The sequence below is a fragment of the Rhamphochromis longiceps genome, linkage group LG6, assembly GCF_057381845.1.
Source record: "Rhamphochromis longiceps isolate RC_006_pf linkage group LG6, R_longiceps_female_GT1.1, whole genome shotgun sequence".
Classification (NCBI taxonomy): domain Eukaryota; kingdom Metazoa; phylum Chordata; class Actinopteri; order Cichliformes; family Cichlidae; genus Rhamphochromis; species Rhamphochromis longiceps.
In genome coordinates this window covers 17369258-17386528 of record NC_140562.1, presented here as the reverse complement: position 1 = coordinate 17386528, position 17271 = coordinate 17369258, and the positions used below count along the sequence as shown (strand labels likewise).

The 17271-nt window shown below is 42.5% G+C and overlaps 3 protein-coding genes across 3 annotated transcripts in view; 1 reads left to right on the top strand and 2 right to left on the bottom strand.

The window, feature by feature from the left end:
- Positions 1 to 912: 912 nt before the first annotated feature.
- LOC146667795 (uncharacterized) lies at positions 913 to 4200 on the bottom strand. Its single transcript, XM_085408807.1, has 3 exons — positions 4184 to 4200; positions 2079 to 2131; positions 913 to 1742 (listed from the first exon to the last, which is right to left on the bottom strand). Exons 1-3 carry the CDS (start codon positions 4198 to 4200, stop codon positions 913 to 915), a joined length of 900 nt encoding a protein of 299 aa, XP_085264933.1.
- Positions 4201 to 5668: 1468 nt separating this feature from the next.
- On the top strand, positions 5669 to 12190 carry LOC146667794 (synaptogyrin-3-like). The gene is made up of 4 exons (XM_085408519.1): positions 5669 to 5864; positions 7050 to 7284; positions 8787 to 8932; positions 11209 to 12190. Exons 1-4 carry the CDS (start codon positions 5760 to 5762, stop codon positions 11434 to 11436), a joined length of 714 nt encoding a protein of 237 aa, XP_085264645.1. The 5' UTR covers positions 5669 to 5759; the 3' UTR covers positions 11437 to 12190.
- A 398-nt stretch (positions 12191 to 12588) lies between these two features.
- LOC146667793 (voltage-dependent T-type calcium channel subunit alpha-1H-like) overlaps positions 12589 to 17271 on the bottom strand; it is a 61232-nt gene continuing 56549 nt past the window's right edge. Inside the window, exons 34-35 of the mRNA XM_085409480.1 lie at positions 16076 to 16635; positions 12589 to 15523 (exon numbers count right to left, since the gene is read on the bottom strand). Coding sequence (XP_085265606.1) covers positions 14882 to 15523; positions 16076 to 16635 — 1202 coding nt within the window. The 3' untranslated portion in view covers positions 12589 to 14881. The remainder of the gene's footprint in view (positions 15524 to 16075; positions 16636 to 17271) is intronic.

Here is a 17271-nt window from a genome sequence, read left to right as displayed (position 1 = left end):
TCAGCTGCCCTGCAAAGCAATAACACAAGAAAGACGTCATTTTAACACAAAACAGGATTTCCATTGTAGGCAGCTGCAGCATGTTGTTAAAATGCAATTTTAAACTCAACATATACACATAAACATAAATAAACTTACACCTACAGTACTGTAGGACGATGATTTATACCAGCTTTTGGAAGGATTTAGTCTTCAAAACAGTTTGTAGCCAATGTGAGGTGATAACTTACATAGCTGGAACACAGCACCACTCTCCAGTTTGTCATTTGGTCATCCATCCTTCTCATCGGGTTGGGGTAAGGCTGTCTTCTGGGTGGAGTATCTCTCTGTGTTAGCTCCGTCCTGGACGTTGAGTGTCTGAAGTGCTGAATGCTGGGAGAGGACGATTTTAAAGCACCTGAAGACAAAAAGACAAAGAGAAAAGCATGAATTCACAGATCACCGAGTTGTTCAATTTACTTTTCTTCTGTTATGTGTTTTTACTTCACCTCTGATCCCTGAGCCACAGGCTATACCTTATGTAAAAACAAGAGACTACAGTCAGTTCACTACATCGTTTTTAAACCTTTTCTAATTATTCGTGTTGACATTAAGTACAGACTTACCTTTGTCCTGCATGGTGAGCTAGAGCTTGAGAAAAAATATGTAAGTCATTTAAATAGTTACCTGTGATATCAAAAGAAATAGAAGTAACAATATCTAAAACACTACCTTACAGTCACACAGGCAAAGTCACATATTAAGAAAAAAACAATACATTTCACATGTGTTAGTTAATATTTTTTAAAAGTCAGATATTCTTAGTTAGCTGTCTTACAAACATCACAAGACACAAAGGCTTAACTTACATATTACAAAGTTAATTAAAAATTAAAAGATATTTACAAGTTTAAAAACAAGTTCTAACATAATCTAGTCAGAGTCGCTGTCATCAAGTGAAAGGTTAAAAGGCCTTTCCCAGAAGCGTCTGACACCAAAAGAACCCGATGATGTTGAAGGGCCATAGAACGTGTCATCACTTACCTTGCTTACCTTTGCACTTACCTCTTCAGTGCAGATGTCTTCTCTCCTTCTCTTTGCTGAGGAGGTAAGAGCTGAGGTTGAAGGAGAAGGAGAAGCTGTAGGATCAGCAGAGGAAGCAGCTGAGGGAAAAGATAAGAGAGCAGGTGAAGAAGAAGGAGCAGGTGAGGGCGGAGGTGACGGAGCAGGAGAGGAAGCAGCTGAGGGAGTAGATAAGAGAGCAGGTGAAGAAGGAGCAGCTGAAGGAGGAGCAGCTGACGGATCACCGACTGGGGCAACGACTCGAGGGAAGAGTGGGTCGTTGGCGTGGCCGAAAGGCGGCATGGCGAATGGGGCACCACCTGGAGAAATAGGACGTTGCCAATCGTGCCAAAACGGCTCTGGAGAAAGCTCCCGGATGAGAGGGGAATCATCTCTCTCATCCATGGTGTCATACCCCGAGTCATCGCTAAGCCAATCGCCCCACTCTTCTGAGTCGTTCCAGTCAGATGAATTGTCAGTGTCTTCACTCACCTCTTCAACGTCCTCAGGTACGTTGGGAGGGTACTCACCTTCCTCTTCACTCTCATCAGGATGCTGTGCTTCATGAGAAGAGGGGGAGGGTGAGAGAGGGAGATACTCACCATACTCACCTTCACTGACAGTGTCAGTGTCATCCAGGATCCTGATGACTTCAGGAAGGCCTTCTTCTGCAGGACGCTCAACCACGTAGTCAAGACGACCTGTGAGGAAACAAGTTTAAAATAACATTAGGAATGTAATAAACACCAAGTGCTAAAGCAACAGACCTACATCTGTTAGTTTGAGCAGATGATGAGAGAAAAGCATTTTAGGCTACATTTATGTCAGACTGAATGACACTTCTTAAGTCTGATTTCAGTTGTTTGCTGGAGGAGCAAAACAGTTGTTTGGTCTACAGGTTTTCAGAATGGAGATATTGACATTATTTGTATTTTTACTGTACAAAGAGGCAAGAGCATGATGGTGAAATAAAAACTGAGTCTGAGAAAGAAACAAATGGATTATACTGCTAACATCTGCACAGACAGCATGCTTACTCGGAGCTTGGCTAGTTTTGACGTCTATGAGGACCCAAACCCAGGAGCCAGACCTTCAACGGGTAACAAAAGCAGTGATGAGCATTCAGGCTTGCAGCATTGTCAACATTCCTACAATGGACTCTCTACAGTGGCCCCGAGGGGCCAAAAGGACTGCAATTTAAGAAAACGCCAACAAATATGATAGTAAGATTCTATCTAAAATTCTGGCTAATCGATGATTAAACCGGGTAATAACCTCTCTTGTACATGTAGATCAAGTTGGTGTCATAAGTTCACGCTCTTCAGCTGATAATATTAGGAGGTTAATTGACATTATGTGGGCGGTTCAGGACAGTCATTCTCCCATAGCTGCGATTTCATTGGATGCCGAAAAGGCATTCGACAGAGTTGAGTGGAGATATCTATTTGCCACTTTGGAGTGTTTCGGTTTTACTAAAAGCTCTATTAACTGGATTTGGCTTGTATATGTAGACGCCAAGGCATCAGTACTTACAAATGGAATAATAGGGCCTCCTTTTGAACTAGGTAGAGGAACTAGATCCCCTCCCCTCTCCCCACTCCTTTTTTGCTCTGGCCCTTTAGCCACTGGCAGTGGCTATTCGTAGGGAGCCCAATTATCCAGGTGTTAGTATAGGGAGAGACTGTCATAAACTGTTGTTGTACGCCGATGACATTTTGCTTTTTATATCAGACCCAGAAAAGTCTTTTCAGTCCTTGCAGGTAATAATAAATACGTTCTCAGGTATTTCTGGTTACAAGGTGAATTGGACCAAGTCAGAGGCCCTTCCGCTAACTAGTTATTGCCCTAGGTCGCTTTTTCCAACCGGTATGTTTTCCTGGCCTCAGAAGGGCATTAAGTATTTAGGCATTACCTTCCCACCTCACCTGTCAGACGTGATAAAGATAAATTTTGAACCTCTACTTAGCGATATGAGAATTAATGTTGATCGCTGGTCTCAGATGTATCTTTCGATGTGGGGAAAGGTAAATGTAATAAAAAATGGTATGCACACCTAAGTTCAATTATTTGCTGCAGGCTCTACCAATCCATGTTCTTTTGAAATACATCAAACAATTTGACCAGATTTGCAAAGCATTTATATGGAGTATTAAAAAGCCTAGATTGAATTTGAGAAAACTGCAGAAACCAGTAGACAGAGGTGGGTTAGGGATGCCCGATCTACTTTTATATCATTATGCTTTTTCTCTTAGGCATTTGGCACATTGGTTTTTACCCCCTGAGAAAGCGCCTACTTGGTTCTCCATTGAAAGTACTGCATCGCCATTTACACCATTATATAGCTTATCAACTAATCTGTTCCCCCACATCCAATCACATCTGGTATTTTCTCATTTAAAAGAAGTATGGAAAAGAATGTCCAAATTATTCAAATTTGACCCACATCTCAACCAATCTGCTGGTATTTGGTATAATCCCAAACTTTCTATCACCAAGTTACCTTTCTTTTGGAAGCTCTGGTTTCAGAGAGGTATAACAGTGCTGGGGGATCTTTACGAAAACAGTACATTTAAATAATTTGAAAAACTTGCAGAAGAATTTGATTTACTTTGGCAGGAATTTTGGAAATACCTGCAACTAAGACATTTGATGGTTAATACATTTGGCTCATCCGCAAAGTTCCCTTTAAGCTGCGATATTCTGGAGGAAATCAAAAAATCTTTGGGTGTGGACAAGAGGCATCAGCTTATTACAAAATGCTTTTATTAGCTTCTGATCCTAACACACTGTCCCTCAAAAGAACGTGGGAAATGGCTTTAAATCTCAGCTTTACACTGAGGAATGGAATGGCATTCTTAGGAATCTGAAAAAAATGTCACGTGAACTGCGTTCAAGATTGGTTCAATTTAAGATTTTAAATAGAGTTTACTGGACACCCTCACGGTTGCACAGGGTGGGTCTAGCGACTGACGATGCATGCTGGAAGTGTCAGCAGGATAGTGGCACACTTTTACATTTGCTTTGGGGATGCTCCAAGGTCCAAGATTATTGGACTCATATTCACACTGTAGTAGAGAAGGTTGTAGGCCATTTATGAACAGTCTTTATGTACTAGGAGACCCTTCAGCTTTGGGTCACTTACCTACTCCTCTTGCTCATTGGGTACAAATGGCTATTACGCTGGGGAGGAAGCTGTTGGTGAAAGAGTCGGAGGCCTCATCGACTCCTGCCTTCTCTCAATGGTATATTTCTTCGGGACAAGTGGCAGCTTACGAAAGATTATCATATAGGCTGCTAAATAGACTGGACGACTATAATGACAAATGGGCCAAGTACCTTTCATATACAGGTCTCGGTAGTACACGTATCGAGCTAAAGTAGTTAAGGTCGGACTAATCACAATAGCTGTAATTGGGTTTATGGAAAATATTGGCATCATTGTGTATTTATGTTATTTTGGATTCTGTTTTTGATGAGAATATGTACTGATTCTCAATTTATTTTGCTATTGTAACTGTGTTAAGGAGTGGAATGTCCATTCTGTTATCTTGTAGGTTTTTGTTGTTTGTTTGTTTGTTTGTTTGTTTGTTTGTTTGTTTGTTTGTTTGTTTGTTTTTAATTATTAAAATCTAATAAAGTTCAAGTGGGAAAAAAAAGAAAGAAATCGTCAGCAAATAGAAAAACCCAGGAAAAGCAGACAAAACACAAGTGAAGTAGGAAAAATGAAAACAAATTAGAAAATAGAAAACAGAATTGTTTCTAGGGACACAATGCTCAACAGCTAATAGCAAGCATGTATTATATAAATCATTTTAAATTCACATTGCCTTGAATTTTTTTCTTCTTCTTCTCTTGAGCGCGTCTCAGCGCGGTCCTTTTTAGGTTTTGTGCCAGTGCAGGGGCTGTCGGACATTTGAAGACCGCGAACGTTTAAAAGTAATAAGCTTTTATATGTGTGGATCTAGAGCAAAGTGAGTGAAAGCGAGAGCTGTGTGTCAGTATCATTCATTCATCTCTCCTCACTATTTCCCCTGTTTAAGGACACAACAAGACTACATGCTTGTTTGGCCTGTGATTTTAGACAGTTGTTGGGAAGTTGCTAGGCAACGCGGTGACGTCGTGAGCACGCGAAATGAAAGTTTTGTGGAGGTGAATAGACGACGTTGTCCAGAAATGTCAGTGATAGGCTGCTGTGCTGAGGTTTTATCCATGTATAAATGCAACAAACTGCAATCTGTGAGCCAGGAGGAGCAAACAAAGGGCAGAGATTCCCTTTAACATGGGTTCAGTTCACTCTGTGATAATTCGTTATGCGGTTTTTTCAGATTTATTAATTATTTATTCAAAAATAAATCGCCTATTATTTGGTTTATTTATATATTTATATTTGACATGGGTTTATCGCTATTTTTTTAAAATAAGGTACACATGTTATCGATAATATTAACATATTTCTAGCAAGAAACAAATTACATAAGGATATTCAAGCTCGCGTTGATATTTTGGGTAAACAGGCGTGACACCCAGAAACCACGCAGCATATCGGTGTTAAGCTGAAGTCACGGTGAGTGTTATATTGCCGCAGCCTGTGCCGAGCTGCTGGCGGTGACGCGTTGTGACTTCACACGGAGGCTGGAGTAGGACGTCGCCGCTCCGCGCAGCTCACACCGACTCGTCTAGTTCTCTCGGCTGGAGTCAGGCATCAGAAAGCCGGAGGGATGCAGCCAGCGGGCGCGTACGGCGCCGGGAAGGCCGGGAGCGTCGCCTTCGATCCGGTCGCCTTCTTCACGCATCCCCGCACCGTCCTCAGACTGCTTTCGTGGGTAAGCCTCCCCTGCACTGTGTGGGTATCTTCATCAATGGATAGGCCTACCTGCAGCCCCCCTCTCTGCCTCGTTCCCACTTACATCTGTCTGGTGTTTCATCCACTCACGTCTGCATTTTACATCAGTGGGCTATTTTTGCAAAAGGCTGAGTGTCTGAATTTCAGCTTTTACAGCGCTCACATCATTTCAGCCTCTGGCACAGAGGCTACAGGGCTGCCTCTTTGTGTCTGGATGGAGCTAATGTGAACGCTCGGGGATAATAATGCCCCCCAACCGGAACGTAACACCTCTGTTTTCTCTGTGCTGTGCTGCTGTGAGTCACCATACAACATTTCAGGAGCACAGGAGGCAATGTGCTACAGATGAGCAAAAGCAGAGCTAGTTATAACAAAGCACACCAGCCCTCCTTTCCCGTGTGTGTCCTTCATAATTCAGCTCATCATATGTCAGCTAGTCACTGTTGCTTTTCTATTTCTATCCATCCATTTTTCTTTGACCTATCCAATTAGCACCCGCTGGATGAAAGAAGACATTAAGTTGAATGATTTCACCATTAGTCTCCAAACTATGATTTGAGCCTAGTCCTGAGAAGTATTAATGACATATGAGATCTCTGTGGACCAAATGAACAGTGTAAAGCTGAATTACAATCACACAATACAAAAGTGGTGTAGCTGAAACCTGTAAAGCTCATCCATGACACTTCTTTGTCTAACTGAAAAGGATTTTAGGGTAGCTCCTGATATTTGGCTACAGATTCATTAAACAAGGGTGCTTTAAAAACTAACAGTTTTATCTACCTCTGGCAAATGATTCAATTTGTGTTTTATAAATAAATAAAAGGAAAATTCTTAGTGCTTTGAGAAACCAGTTGTCTTTGAAAGAAATCCCATTCTTATTACTTGGTATTATCTTTACTCAGTTTCTGTTTCCTTTTATATCAGAGTTCATTTTCTGCACGGTGTGTCACATGATGACATTTAAGTAACTGGCACAAGTGTTTGTTTTTGTTGCAATTTGGGCGACATAACCCTTTTAAAGTATCATCTAATTGTGGAGAAGAAGGATATCCTTGGTCTTTGAGCTCTCAACCGCAGGAATGCATGGCACTGGCGCGCCGGTGTGAGTTAATTCTCTTCTGCGTGTCAGGTAATAAACCGGCCAACACGTCTCTCCCTGCAGGTTTTCTCCATCGTGGTGTTCAGCTGCATTGTGAATGAAGGCTACATCAACATCGGCAGCGAGCGTTTGCTCTGCATCTTCAACAACAACGCCGACGCCTGTAACTTCGGTGTCACCGTGGGCGTGGCCTGTTTCCTCGGCAGCATCTTTTTTCTCATCCTGGATGCTTACTTTCCCAGCATCAGCAGCGTCAGGGACAGAAAACGTGCGGTCCTGCTGGATCTCGTCTTTTCTGGTACACAGTTATCACAGGCCGAATATCGTAACACACAACGTAGAGCTAGGTCCAGGAGCATTTGAGGTACATGTGCTAGACATCATCTTTTGGATATTTACAAAGAAGAAAATCCTTATATTTAAAATTATCTTGGCTTGCCCAATTACTTTTTACACCCCTGAATCCTAAATACAACACTTTTGTTAAACCCCTTAAATTCAAGCGGCAAGTCGATCAGTTTCAAATAGGCAAAACAAAAGTATTAAAGCCAAATCTCAAACATTTTAACAACAACATTTAAATATCAGGCATATAACACTGTATTCTTTAATCTTCTGGGAACTGCACATCTTTACTTTCAGCCAGCACTTGGCTTAGCTTAGCAGAACACTGGCAGCTAGCCTGAGTCCTGCCCGAAGACAGTAAAAGAAGTGCAGTTTCAATAATACACATCAGTCTTTCAATGTAATTTAAAAAAAACGCTTCTGTAGTAAATGAAAGAAATCTGTCAGCATGACTCTTTAGGCTTAAAATGCAAGAAATGAATGTGTAAAAATTACAGAAAAAGTTGTGGTAGCTCATTGAGTAAACTGTCCTGTGATTGTAAAATAGGTTTTTTTGTAATTGACAGAAAGTGTCGCTTTAATAGATGGTCAAGAAACATGAAGATTTCTGTCATTTAATGTCCATGGTGGAGGTCTGTGTCATTCATAAAAGCTATAAAACATCTGAAAATACAGTTCATATTTTCCAAAATTGTCCAGTGGGCTGGATTGGTGCTTTATTGTGGGGCCATTCATGGTCCCGGAGCCTTATGTTTGACACCCCTGTTTTAAAGGAAAGGATTTTTCTTTAACAGCAACATGAGCTTCACCTTTGTGGTGTTGAGTGAAACAGCGCATAATTTAGCACACATTCAGGTTGCTGTTGGGATAAATTGTAATAGCTGGTGATTCAGTCCGTGGTCATTAGTACACATTTTCAATCTATCCAATATGCCGGGTTATGAAAAACAAAGATTAATGATTGTCCTTCCTCAGCTAACAGTTTGTGTTTATATCTAATTAGGAAATGTTAGCACACTAATAACGCTCAGCTAAAACTATTGATCATATATCATGCTTACTGTGAGCACTGTGAGCAGTGCTGTACTAAACGTAGCCCATGACACCTGTTAATTCAGCGGCTGAAACTTGATTTTGTATGTTTAATAGTTATCTGAAGCCTTCAGTGCAGAGAAGCTGAGAACATCAAAGGAATAAAATATATTTTTAGAATGAAAAAAACATGAATAGAGTATAATCTTCTTTCTTTTTTGCCTTTTACAATTTGCTTCATAATCAAGTCAGAAAAACAACAGAGAGCAGAATCTCTCTTTAACATGAAAGGAGACAAAATTCATCTTTTCTGGTTCTCAAATAGACTGGAGACACTTTTTTCTGTAAAAAGTCGAACTGGGAAAAATGTGGTAATTATGAAGTGACCCTGCATCTAAAAGGCCTGTTTTCCTCTCCTCAAAGGTATTGCATGTTTCCTGTGGTTTGTCGGCTTCTGTTTTCTGGCCAATCAGTGGCAGGCGACCTCTCCGGAAGAGCTGCCGTTGGCGCAGGGCTCCGACGCAGCCAGAGCCACCATCGCGTTCTGCTTCTTTTCCATCCTCTCCTGGGTGTGTATGCTTACACCTGTCGATTCCCACTGCCCTCTTTGTCTTTTGCACGCCTGTGAGCATGTGGTTATCATCATCATCTGATATTTGATCACCTGCATGCTCGCGTGTGTGTTTTCAGGGTTATCAGTGTCTGCTGACCATGAACACATTTAAGAGCGTTTCCTTCACAGAGGTCGAGCAGCTGCTGCCCACGACCCCCCCGGCCCTCTCTCAAGTCTAACACTGCCGCACACACTTGGTTGACCTGGGCAGCTTCCAGGCGTCGGTGCTTGTTTGACTGTGTGTGTGTTTGTGTAGTTTTGCTGACAAAGCATCTCACTGCTGAGAACTGCATTGCAAGAATATATTTCAACTGAGACAGTTAGCTCATTTATTATCCCCTGGTGACTCAGTAGAGCCTGTTAAAACTAGCTTAACACCAACCTATAGCAGCCATTCATCTCACTGTCATCGGATAAGCTCTAATTGTGTCAAGGAAGTGGTTTCACTTTTTCAGTCATTTATTAACCATTAAGTTGAAAAGGACTCAATTGTTCCCCTGCAGAGGGTTAGTAGCAGGTGGCAAACAATCATATTAAAGGTTCGGTCGTCTTCAGGCTGTAGCTCCTCTCTGGAGGGCATTACTCATTAAACATGATTAGCGAGTGACACCTTGTAGTTGTTTGGGCTTCAAGGCTGTCATTTTTTTTGACAGGAAGCTTGTGTTTGAAAGCAGTTAAATCTGCATATAACCTTGTGTCGAACCAAAGAGGGTCTGTGTGAGATGATGATAAACAGCCTAGTGTCTCGCTTAAGTCACAGGTCCTTGAGTTTGAGGTTTTATCAGATGCACAGTAGTCTATAACAGTACAAAGAAGGATTTCAGTACTTTGAATTGTTCTTTTAGCAGCAGCTGGGATGGACTGCTCTCCCACTGTGACACTAAACTGGGGAAACTGGGATGAATTTTCCAGTTTGTTATCCCAGTGTAGAGCCAGTGTGGGTGTGAGAACTTGGCACCTGGTATTTCATCTGTCATTAAAATGAAACCTGAGGCATTTTGAGAAGGTTTCCAATTGTAGGCACAGTGTGAGTGACAGGGAGCCTAACACTGCTATAATTAAATGCATGTTTTATGCCCAGTTTCAGTGTGATAGGAGACACTCGGGTTTAATAAAAACAAATAAATATAATCTTACAATAATGATCGCAGCGCATTTATGTCTATGTGTCTGCATGTGCACTGTCACACATACACACAACGATTATTAACATATGTTGTTCGATTTCCTGTATATTGGATTCATTTTATGAGTCGCCTGCAAATGCAATATCAGGTTCTCTGTTTGCATTCGTTTCAGTTTTCTTGTTGAACATATGTTGCCCATACTTAACGCTCACTGTTTCCTTGCATCTTCCAAATTTGTACCTACGACAGAATTTCTTCTGACTCACCACTAAATACACTAAGTAAATATAATTTAAAAAATAGCCCAGGCTTTAAGTAGTTAACATATTACTTATTTTCCTCTGTAAAACCATTAACGCAGCGGTCCCATTCTGTCAAATGAGCCTTATAGCGTCCATAACTCAATGAATAAGAGCAGCTTTTAGTTTAAAGAGTTTAGTTTAGCATTATATCTGTCATCATCTGGGTTTTGTGAGACTTCAGAATCAACCGTATTTTTATGAGAAGGTGGATTGCTGAGGTATCAGGTAATGTTAGCCAGCCTAGTCACAGATACTTGCTAAATGGTGTTAAATAACATGCAAATAAAATACCTGAATGTCACCACAGATGAGCACAGACTAAATATGGCCTGATTCACACATAATTTTAAGCCTTCATGCCTTCACTGTTATTGCGATGTTATTAAGGAGGTAAATTGGCTATGGAGACCAAAACATAGTATAGCAGGCTGTAAACATGTTTATTTCTGATGTAAAGTTGGGCATTTTAACATGAGTGTCTCACTCTGGGAGCGAGCTTCGAGTGGCCACTCGAGGAACTGCAGTTTGATTTTTCAGCTCTGCAGGTTTTTATATTGTTACATTGCGCTGTTGTTTCATTGAAGACTCTGAAACTGCGTAATGGAAAAGCACAACACTTAATCCCAAGTGGTGTAAACCTTCTTCTTCTTCACCTTCGTGCTTCTTCTGTCCATTTTTCGTCACTGCATCTTTAACCAACCCGTGCACATCTGCAGGCTTCTCTAAAAACAGAGTGTTACTCAGCGTGTGATTAACAGTGTTAATCGTTAACATGTGTGTGTCTGCGTGTGTGTTACTAACAGGCTGTGCTGACGCTGAGTGCGCTGAGACGCTTCTTAACCGGCAGTAACTCAAACTTATTCACCTGGCAACACCTGGATCCCATCCCTAGCAACACTCGAGCTACACCATACCCTATTGCCAATGGCGCTACCATAGTTACCACAAATCCCTATCAAGCTCCGCCCTTCACTGAAACCCTGGACCCCCAGAAGCTCACACAGCAGAGACCCTTGGCTCCTGCCTTCTAGAGACACACACTCAGGGAGAGAAGGACAAGATGTACACGACATGGACAACTTCCTGCCTCACTGTTGAGCGGTTTCTCCGTCCTCTCCTGGGATTGGCAGGATTTTGGGTCATGTGAAGCGTGATATGTTATCACCATGGCAACTGCTGGCTCAGCTTAGTTATTTGTAACTGTCTGTGTCAAGAATTCCGTCTTCTGCTCATGCACACACACAGATACCGGCGCACGCAAACACCGCTGTACTCCCTCACACCTGGAAACAGATGCGCACACACACACACACACACACACACCCCCAAACACACACCTGGAAACACATGTACATACACCTGGAAGAACACACGCTCACGCCTTGACTGCATGTTCATATGGTGAAGTGCAGATTAACATAGATGTAGATGCAGTGATGGTGCTCCATCTGCCTTATTAACAGATAACTTAGCGAAGGAAACATGGAGGACAGGGAAGCTGTGTAGCTATCTATTTCTGTTTGTCCTCAGTCAGCCTGGCCAATCACAAGCTGCCCTGCTGACACGTGAGCTCCCATTGGCTGAACGTCAAACAGAAGGTCGATTTGACCAATAGATTGTGAGCAAAAAGAGTGAGGCCAGGCAGACCTTGCAGAAAATGCTACATTTTCTTAGCAGGGGAATAAAGGCAGGACTGCTTAATGCATTTTGTATGCTATGGTGTTTTAGTGTGAAATATTCATGTGATTCAATATTTTATTGTGATATGCTGAAGTGGTATTTGAAAATAAAATCTATCTACTACCACCACCAGAGTCTGCCTTTGTTTCCATTATCTTTAAATAACTTCTTTGCTTCCTGCAACATGAGAACACATTTTTTTGAAAATAATCATGTGTTGCGACAAAGATCCGGGGACGTGTTAGCATACTAATCACCATTTGCTGGAAGAAGGCCATAGAGTGGTTAAATTCATTAGCGGCAGCAGGCAGCTGCTGTGTGTTATCATTATTTTTAGATTAGGAGGCACGTGTTGAAGACTGCGAATGTTTCCGCTTCTGTTTCTTTTTACCATCTTGACACACGAGGAAAGGACAGAATTAGAAGAAAGGTTATTGAGTCAGATAAAAGTCAGACAGGAAGTGGTTTTATTCCAGCACTGTCCAATCATCTCCTCTCTTTGTATCATTCCCCGCTTCCATTAATATGCAGGAACATTAAACGGCTTTATGAACATTTGCATCATCCACCATCATCATCAATCGTTACAACTGGCACCCCTCATCATCCATCCTCGTCATCACCAGCAGATAAATTGACATTCAAAAGTGTAGAAATTCACCTTTGTAGTTCTCCTACCACCCACTGTGTTAATAAAATAGATTCTTGACCTTTTCTACAAAGTTTTACGCATTGTTATGTCACCTGAATAAGCCCTTCTTTTACATCTGCGTCTGTCTGAATCACCTCTTCAAATTTAAGGGGCCAGCAGAGGGCAATCTAACTCCGCAAAGCTCTGATCGCACCACACTCAGCTGTGTCTGAACTACCTCTACCCTGAGAATACTAAGACGGAGGGGGGGTTGTGAGAAAACGGAGCTGACTGAATGTTTTGAGTGGGTGGGATCGGGGGGAAAGCGAGGTAGAAACTACTAAGGCCTAGGTCACGCTACATGATTTTAACTTAAAGGTTCAAAGAGCGGATTGATTTTTCAGGCTGTCAGGGTCGGGTGCATACAGGCCAAAAATCAACAAGACATCAAGGTTTTCTCAGGCCATGAGCAATCAAGCGACACCCAGAAGTTTACTGTAGGCCGTGATGAATGAAGAAAAAAACCCCTCCAAAAACCAAAAAACTGAAGATGAATCATATTGAAAATCAAAAACTATCTTTAATATAAAATTTCCTATTATAATATATCCAACAAGCTGCTGTACAGGATTCATTATTACTGTTGTGGAGGTATAAGTCTCTTATAAAACGGCATTGTGCCTGCACCATTCACATACTGCAGGTGTTCAGTTACAAATTATTATTATTTTTTATTACGTTTTGTAATTCTACTGCTTAAAACCACATTTGTAAACATAAACTGTCATTTCTGCACCACAGAGAACAAAGTGGGGGAAAATTCTATTCAAGTACCGGTTTGCAAATTAGGAAAATCATCAGATCTTATTAACTGAATGAGAGCTGAAACAGCTTGTTGATCAAAGGGTTAGTCAAAAGAAAACAGTTGGCAACTCTTGATATTGATAACTGACGGATACATTTTCAAGCAGCAATGCTGCGAGGGGTTCTGCTAACTAATCAGATTTGTTAGTTTTACAGCTTTTTCTTACTTACTAAGACATTACTCCTAGCCTGCTGTACCACACCATGGTAAGGTGGTTAAGTCAAGGAGTTGGGGTGATACTAAGACTGAGACATATTGTTGAAATCACTTATTTTCTTTAGGATTATTCATCATCTGTCCTGTAAATAGATGGTTTCATACATGCGACTCTATTTAGAATGTATGTCTTTACACTGAAAAAAAGGGGAACATTTTGAGGTGTTTTTCTTTTATATTGTTCAATGATTTTACTATTTCATTAAGATCAAACTGGGTTGTGTGTAGCCTAAGAACTTAAATGACTTTGATCCTCTTGATCCAAAATCATAATAAACTGACAACCTGCTGTTTGGTCTTTTTTGTCGGGGTAAAGAAATCCCAGAACAGCCTACTCTGTTCACCTGGATGCTGCATTTTCAGTGGGAAAAACATTTAATCACTAATCCTACTGACAACTTCAGTCATTTGACATTCAAAAATGTGGAAATTCAACAGTCTTCAGTCACTTGGATGGCTGAAAAAGTCATTTATCCCATTAAAAAAAAAGCTGCAACCAGATGAACAGAATCGAGTGCCTTGGGTTTGGTATTTTCACAGAGGAAAAAAATGTGATTAGACGTTACCGTGATCCGGTTATGTTGTGTGGACTAACAGGTAGTTGCAGCCCCAGCTGTGTGGTCTCTTTGTGTAAAACAGCAGACCAGTCACTAACTTAACCTGCAGTGCACCTTCAGAGTAGTTTTGTACTCTGACCTGGGCTTGAGGTGCGAGGAAAAGGATGAGCGAGTGGAGCAAGCAAGGGGGAGGGTTAGTGTTTGAGTAATATAGCTGCAAAGTGACTCTATGAGTGAACTAAAGCTAGAACTATGAGAGAAGAAAAGGAAACTTCTTCTTGTGTGCATCTCGTGTGCATACGGCACAAAAGGGGTCCAAGTCTTTGAACACATACACACTCAGTACACACACAGTCTGAGTCCTGCTCACACAACCTATGAAAACCTTGTGAGTGCAAGAGGCGAGGGGCGGGACAGGAGACGGGTATAATCCTGTTTCCGGCCGCGGCTCCCGTCCCTCTCGTGCACTAAAGCAGCACATTCGGCTCCTCCACTTCAAAGAATGACCAATCCCATCACAGGTTTCTTTAGTCTTCCACAGAACTTCCCTCCGGCAGATTAGGAGAGAGGCTTGTGGCGTCAAAAGACAAAGTCCGCCTCCTCAGCTCAGCGCTGCTGTCAGTTAGTTGGGTTGCGACTGGAACTGGCTCCTCCCTGGGCAGCGGGCTCATTCGCTGCTTCCTGTTCCTGCCTGAAACCGGGGACACCGAATGGCTGAGGCGGCTCCTGTGCTCCCCGGGACTCGGGGTGAGGTGTCTGCTTTTGTGCGGGGAGCTGGTAGGTTGCGTGTGAGAGTGAACAGAGCTGTTAATACAGCTGACCTCTGCGTCAGCGTCATCTGGCTGCGGGGCGGGGTCTGAGCCAGGAACGGGGCTGGCTGCTCTGGAGTCACAGAGTGGAACTGATACCTTCAAACTCTTCTCAAAATCTGCTTCTGGCTGAGAGCCACAGGCTGTCTGCTCAGATACGTGTTCTTGTGCAGCGGTATCGCTGTGGCTCCGGCTGTGGCTCCTGCAGGAGATGACCCTCTGCGAGTGCGCATATTTCACTGTGTGAACGCTGGACGACCGTTGCCGTGGCGGGGTGGAGGAGGCTGCGGGCACAGTGAGTCGGGGCTCCGCCAGATCGTCAGCTGAACTCTGATCCAGAGAGTCGAGGCGCACGGCCTCCTGCGGACACAGCACATTCACAAACACTATGAGATAGCCAATCGCAGACTGTTGTAAAGTGCGTGTAGGCTTGTGTGCTGCAGATCAACCTGGAGCAAAAGATGGAATACTAAAAAATACATTTAGATAATTTTTTGTTCCTTACAAACACAAAAAGGCCCCAAAATTGATTATAAGCAACTACCACCCACTTCAAACTTTGCAGACGTTGCGATTTTAAATTTTTTGGAGAGATGCCCTCTAACCTCTCAGCTTGATTCCGATTTATTCCCATAAAATTAAAAAGCACCATCTAAATCCTTCAAATCTCACCTGGCTTATTTAATTGATTCAAAGGGAAACTGTTAAACTTGTAGAACTAAACTAATATAACTGTCTTCCTCTCCTCACCCCCAGCAGATATGTTATTATAGGGTCTTTACCTTACAACATAAAGCAGCTTGAGGCGACTGTTGTTGTGATTTGATACTTTATCAATAAAACTGAACTAAACTGAGCTGAAAAAGGTTTGCAGTGTGTTTGTGTTCAGCTATCATCGTCATAAAAACACACCTGTCTCCTTAACTGTCTGCTTGCAGCGCGGAAGGATGCTGGTCTCCTCATGGCTGAACTGTCAGGGACGTAGGAGGGGCTCAACTTGTTTCTGTCTAAACTGTCTTCGGGACTGAGCCAGTAAGAAGGACGCCTGCCGCCGCTGTGCGTGGGGCTCAGTCTGAGCGACGGATGCCTGTCTATGCTGTGGCTGGACATGAGCTTCGGCCGCTCGGCGCTGGGATCCGGATTCACCCTGTATCCGTCCATACTGTGAGCAGAGCTGAGTCTGTGTCTGTTGATGCGATGCGCTGGGCTGAATCTATATCCGTCTATGCTGTGAGCCGAGTTCAGTCTGTGTCTCTTGGCTCTGTGAGTGGGGCTAAACCTGTATCCTTCTACGCTGTTGGCTGAGCCGAGTCTGTGTGAGGAGTGCCTGTCGATGCTGTGAGATGTGCTGAGGCAGATCATTGGCCTTGAGCTGCGTCCAGACCCCAGTGAAGCGTGACTGATGGCTGGCAGAGCTCCTGGAACCTGCAGCAGGGAGCCGCCTCCACTGGAGCCCAGAGATGACATGGAGCCTGCAGACAGTAACGTGGATTATGAAGATGACAGCTAGAACATAAAAAAGCAAGACTTTAACCGTTAGATGCATTTTTTTTTTAAAAGAGTTGTTTCACCTCACAGCCACTCACTCTCACACACACACACACACACACACACACACACACACACACACACACACACACACACACACACACACACAATCAGCTCCTATATTTCAGTACGTTTTCACAACTCAGGAGATGAAAAAACTGTTTTGAGACCAAGTCACGATTCAGTTTCACCTCATCTTTATCTCATTGGCAATTTTAGTTAACATGACTTTCAGTGGAGGACTCTATATTCAGCTCACTTGGTGCAATAAACTCCCACTGTTAAAAAAGACACTTTAACATGACAAGACTGAAAATAACTTCCAGGTAATGCTACAGGCACACTCCAAATCTAGAACTACTTGATTTCTAGTTTTAATCTATGATAAACCTTTTACTTACAGCATATTGTTAAACATCTGAGAGAGAACACTGAGTGGAAACAAAGAATTACGGTGTGTGCAATTGAGATGTGGTTGGTTTTATATTGGATGACCCAACATTTTCTGTTGTTTTTTATTTGTTCGTGGGATACCTGGCTGTTCCAGGATTTGTTACAAT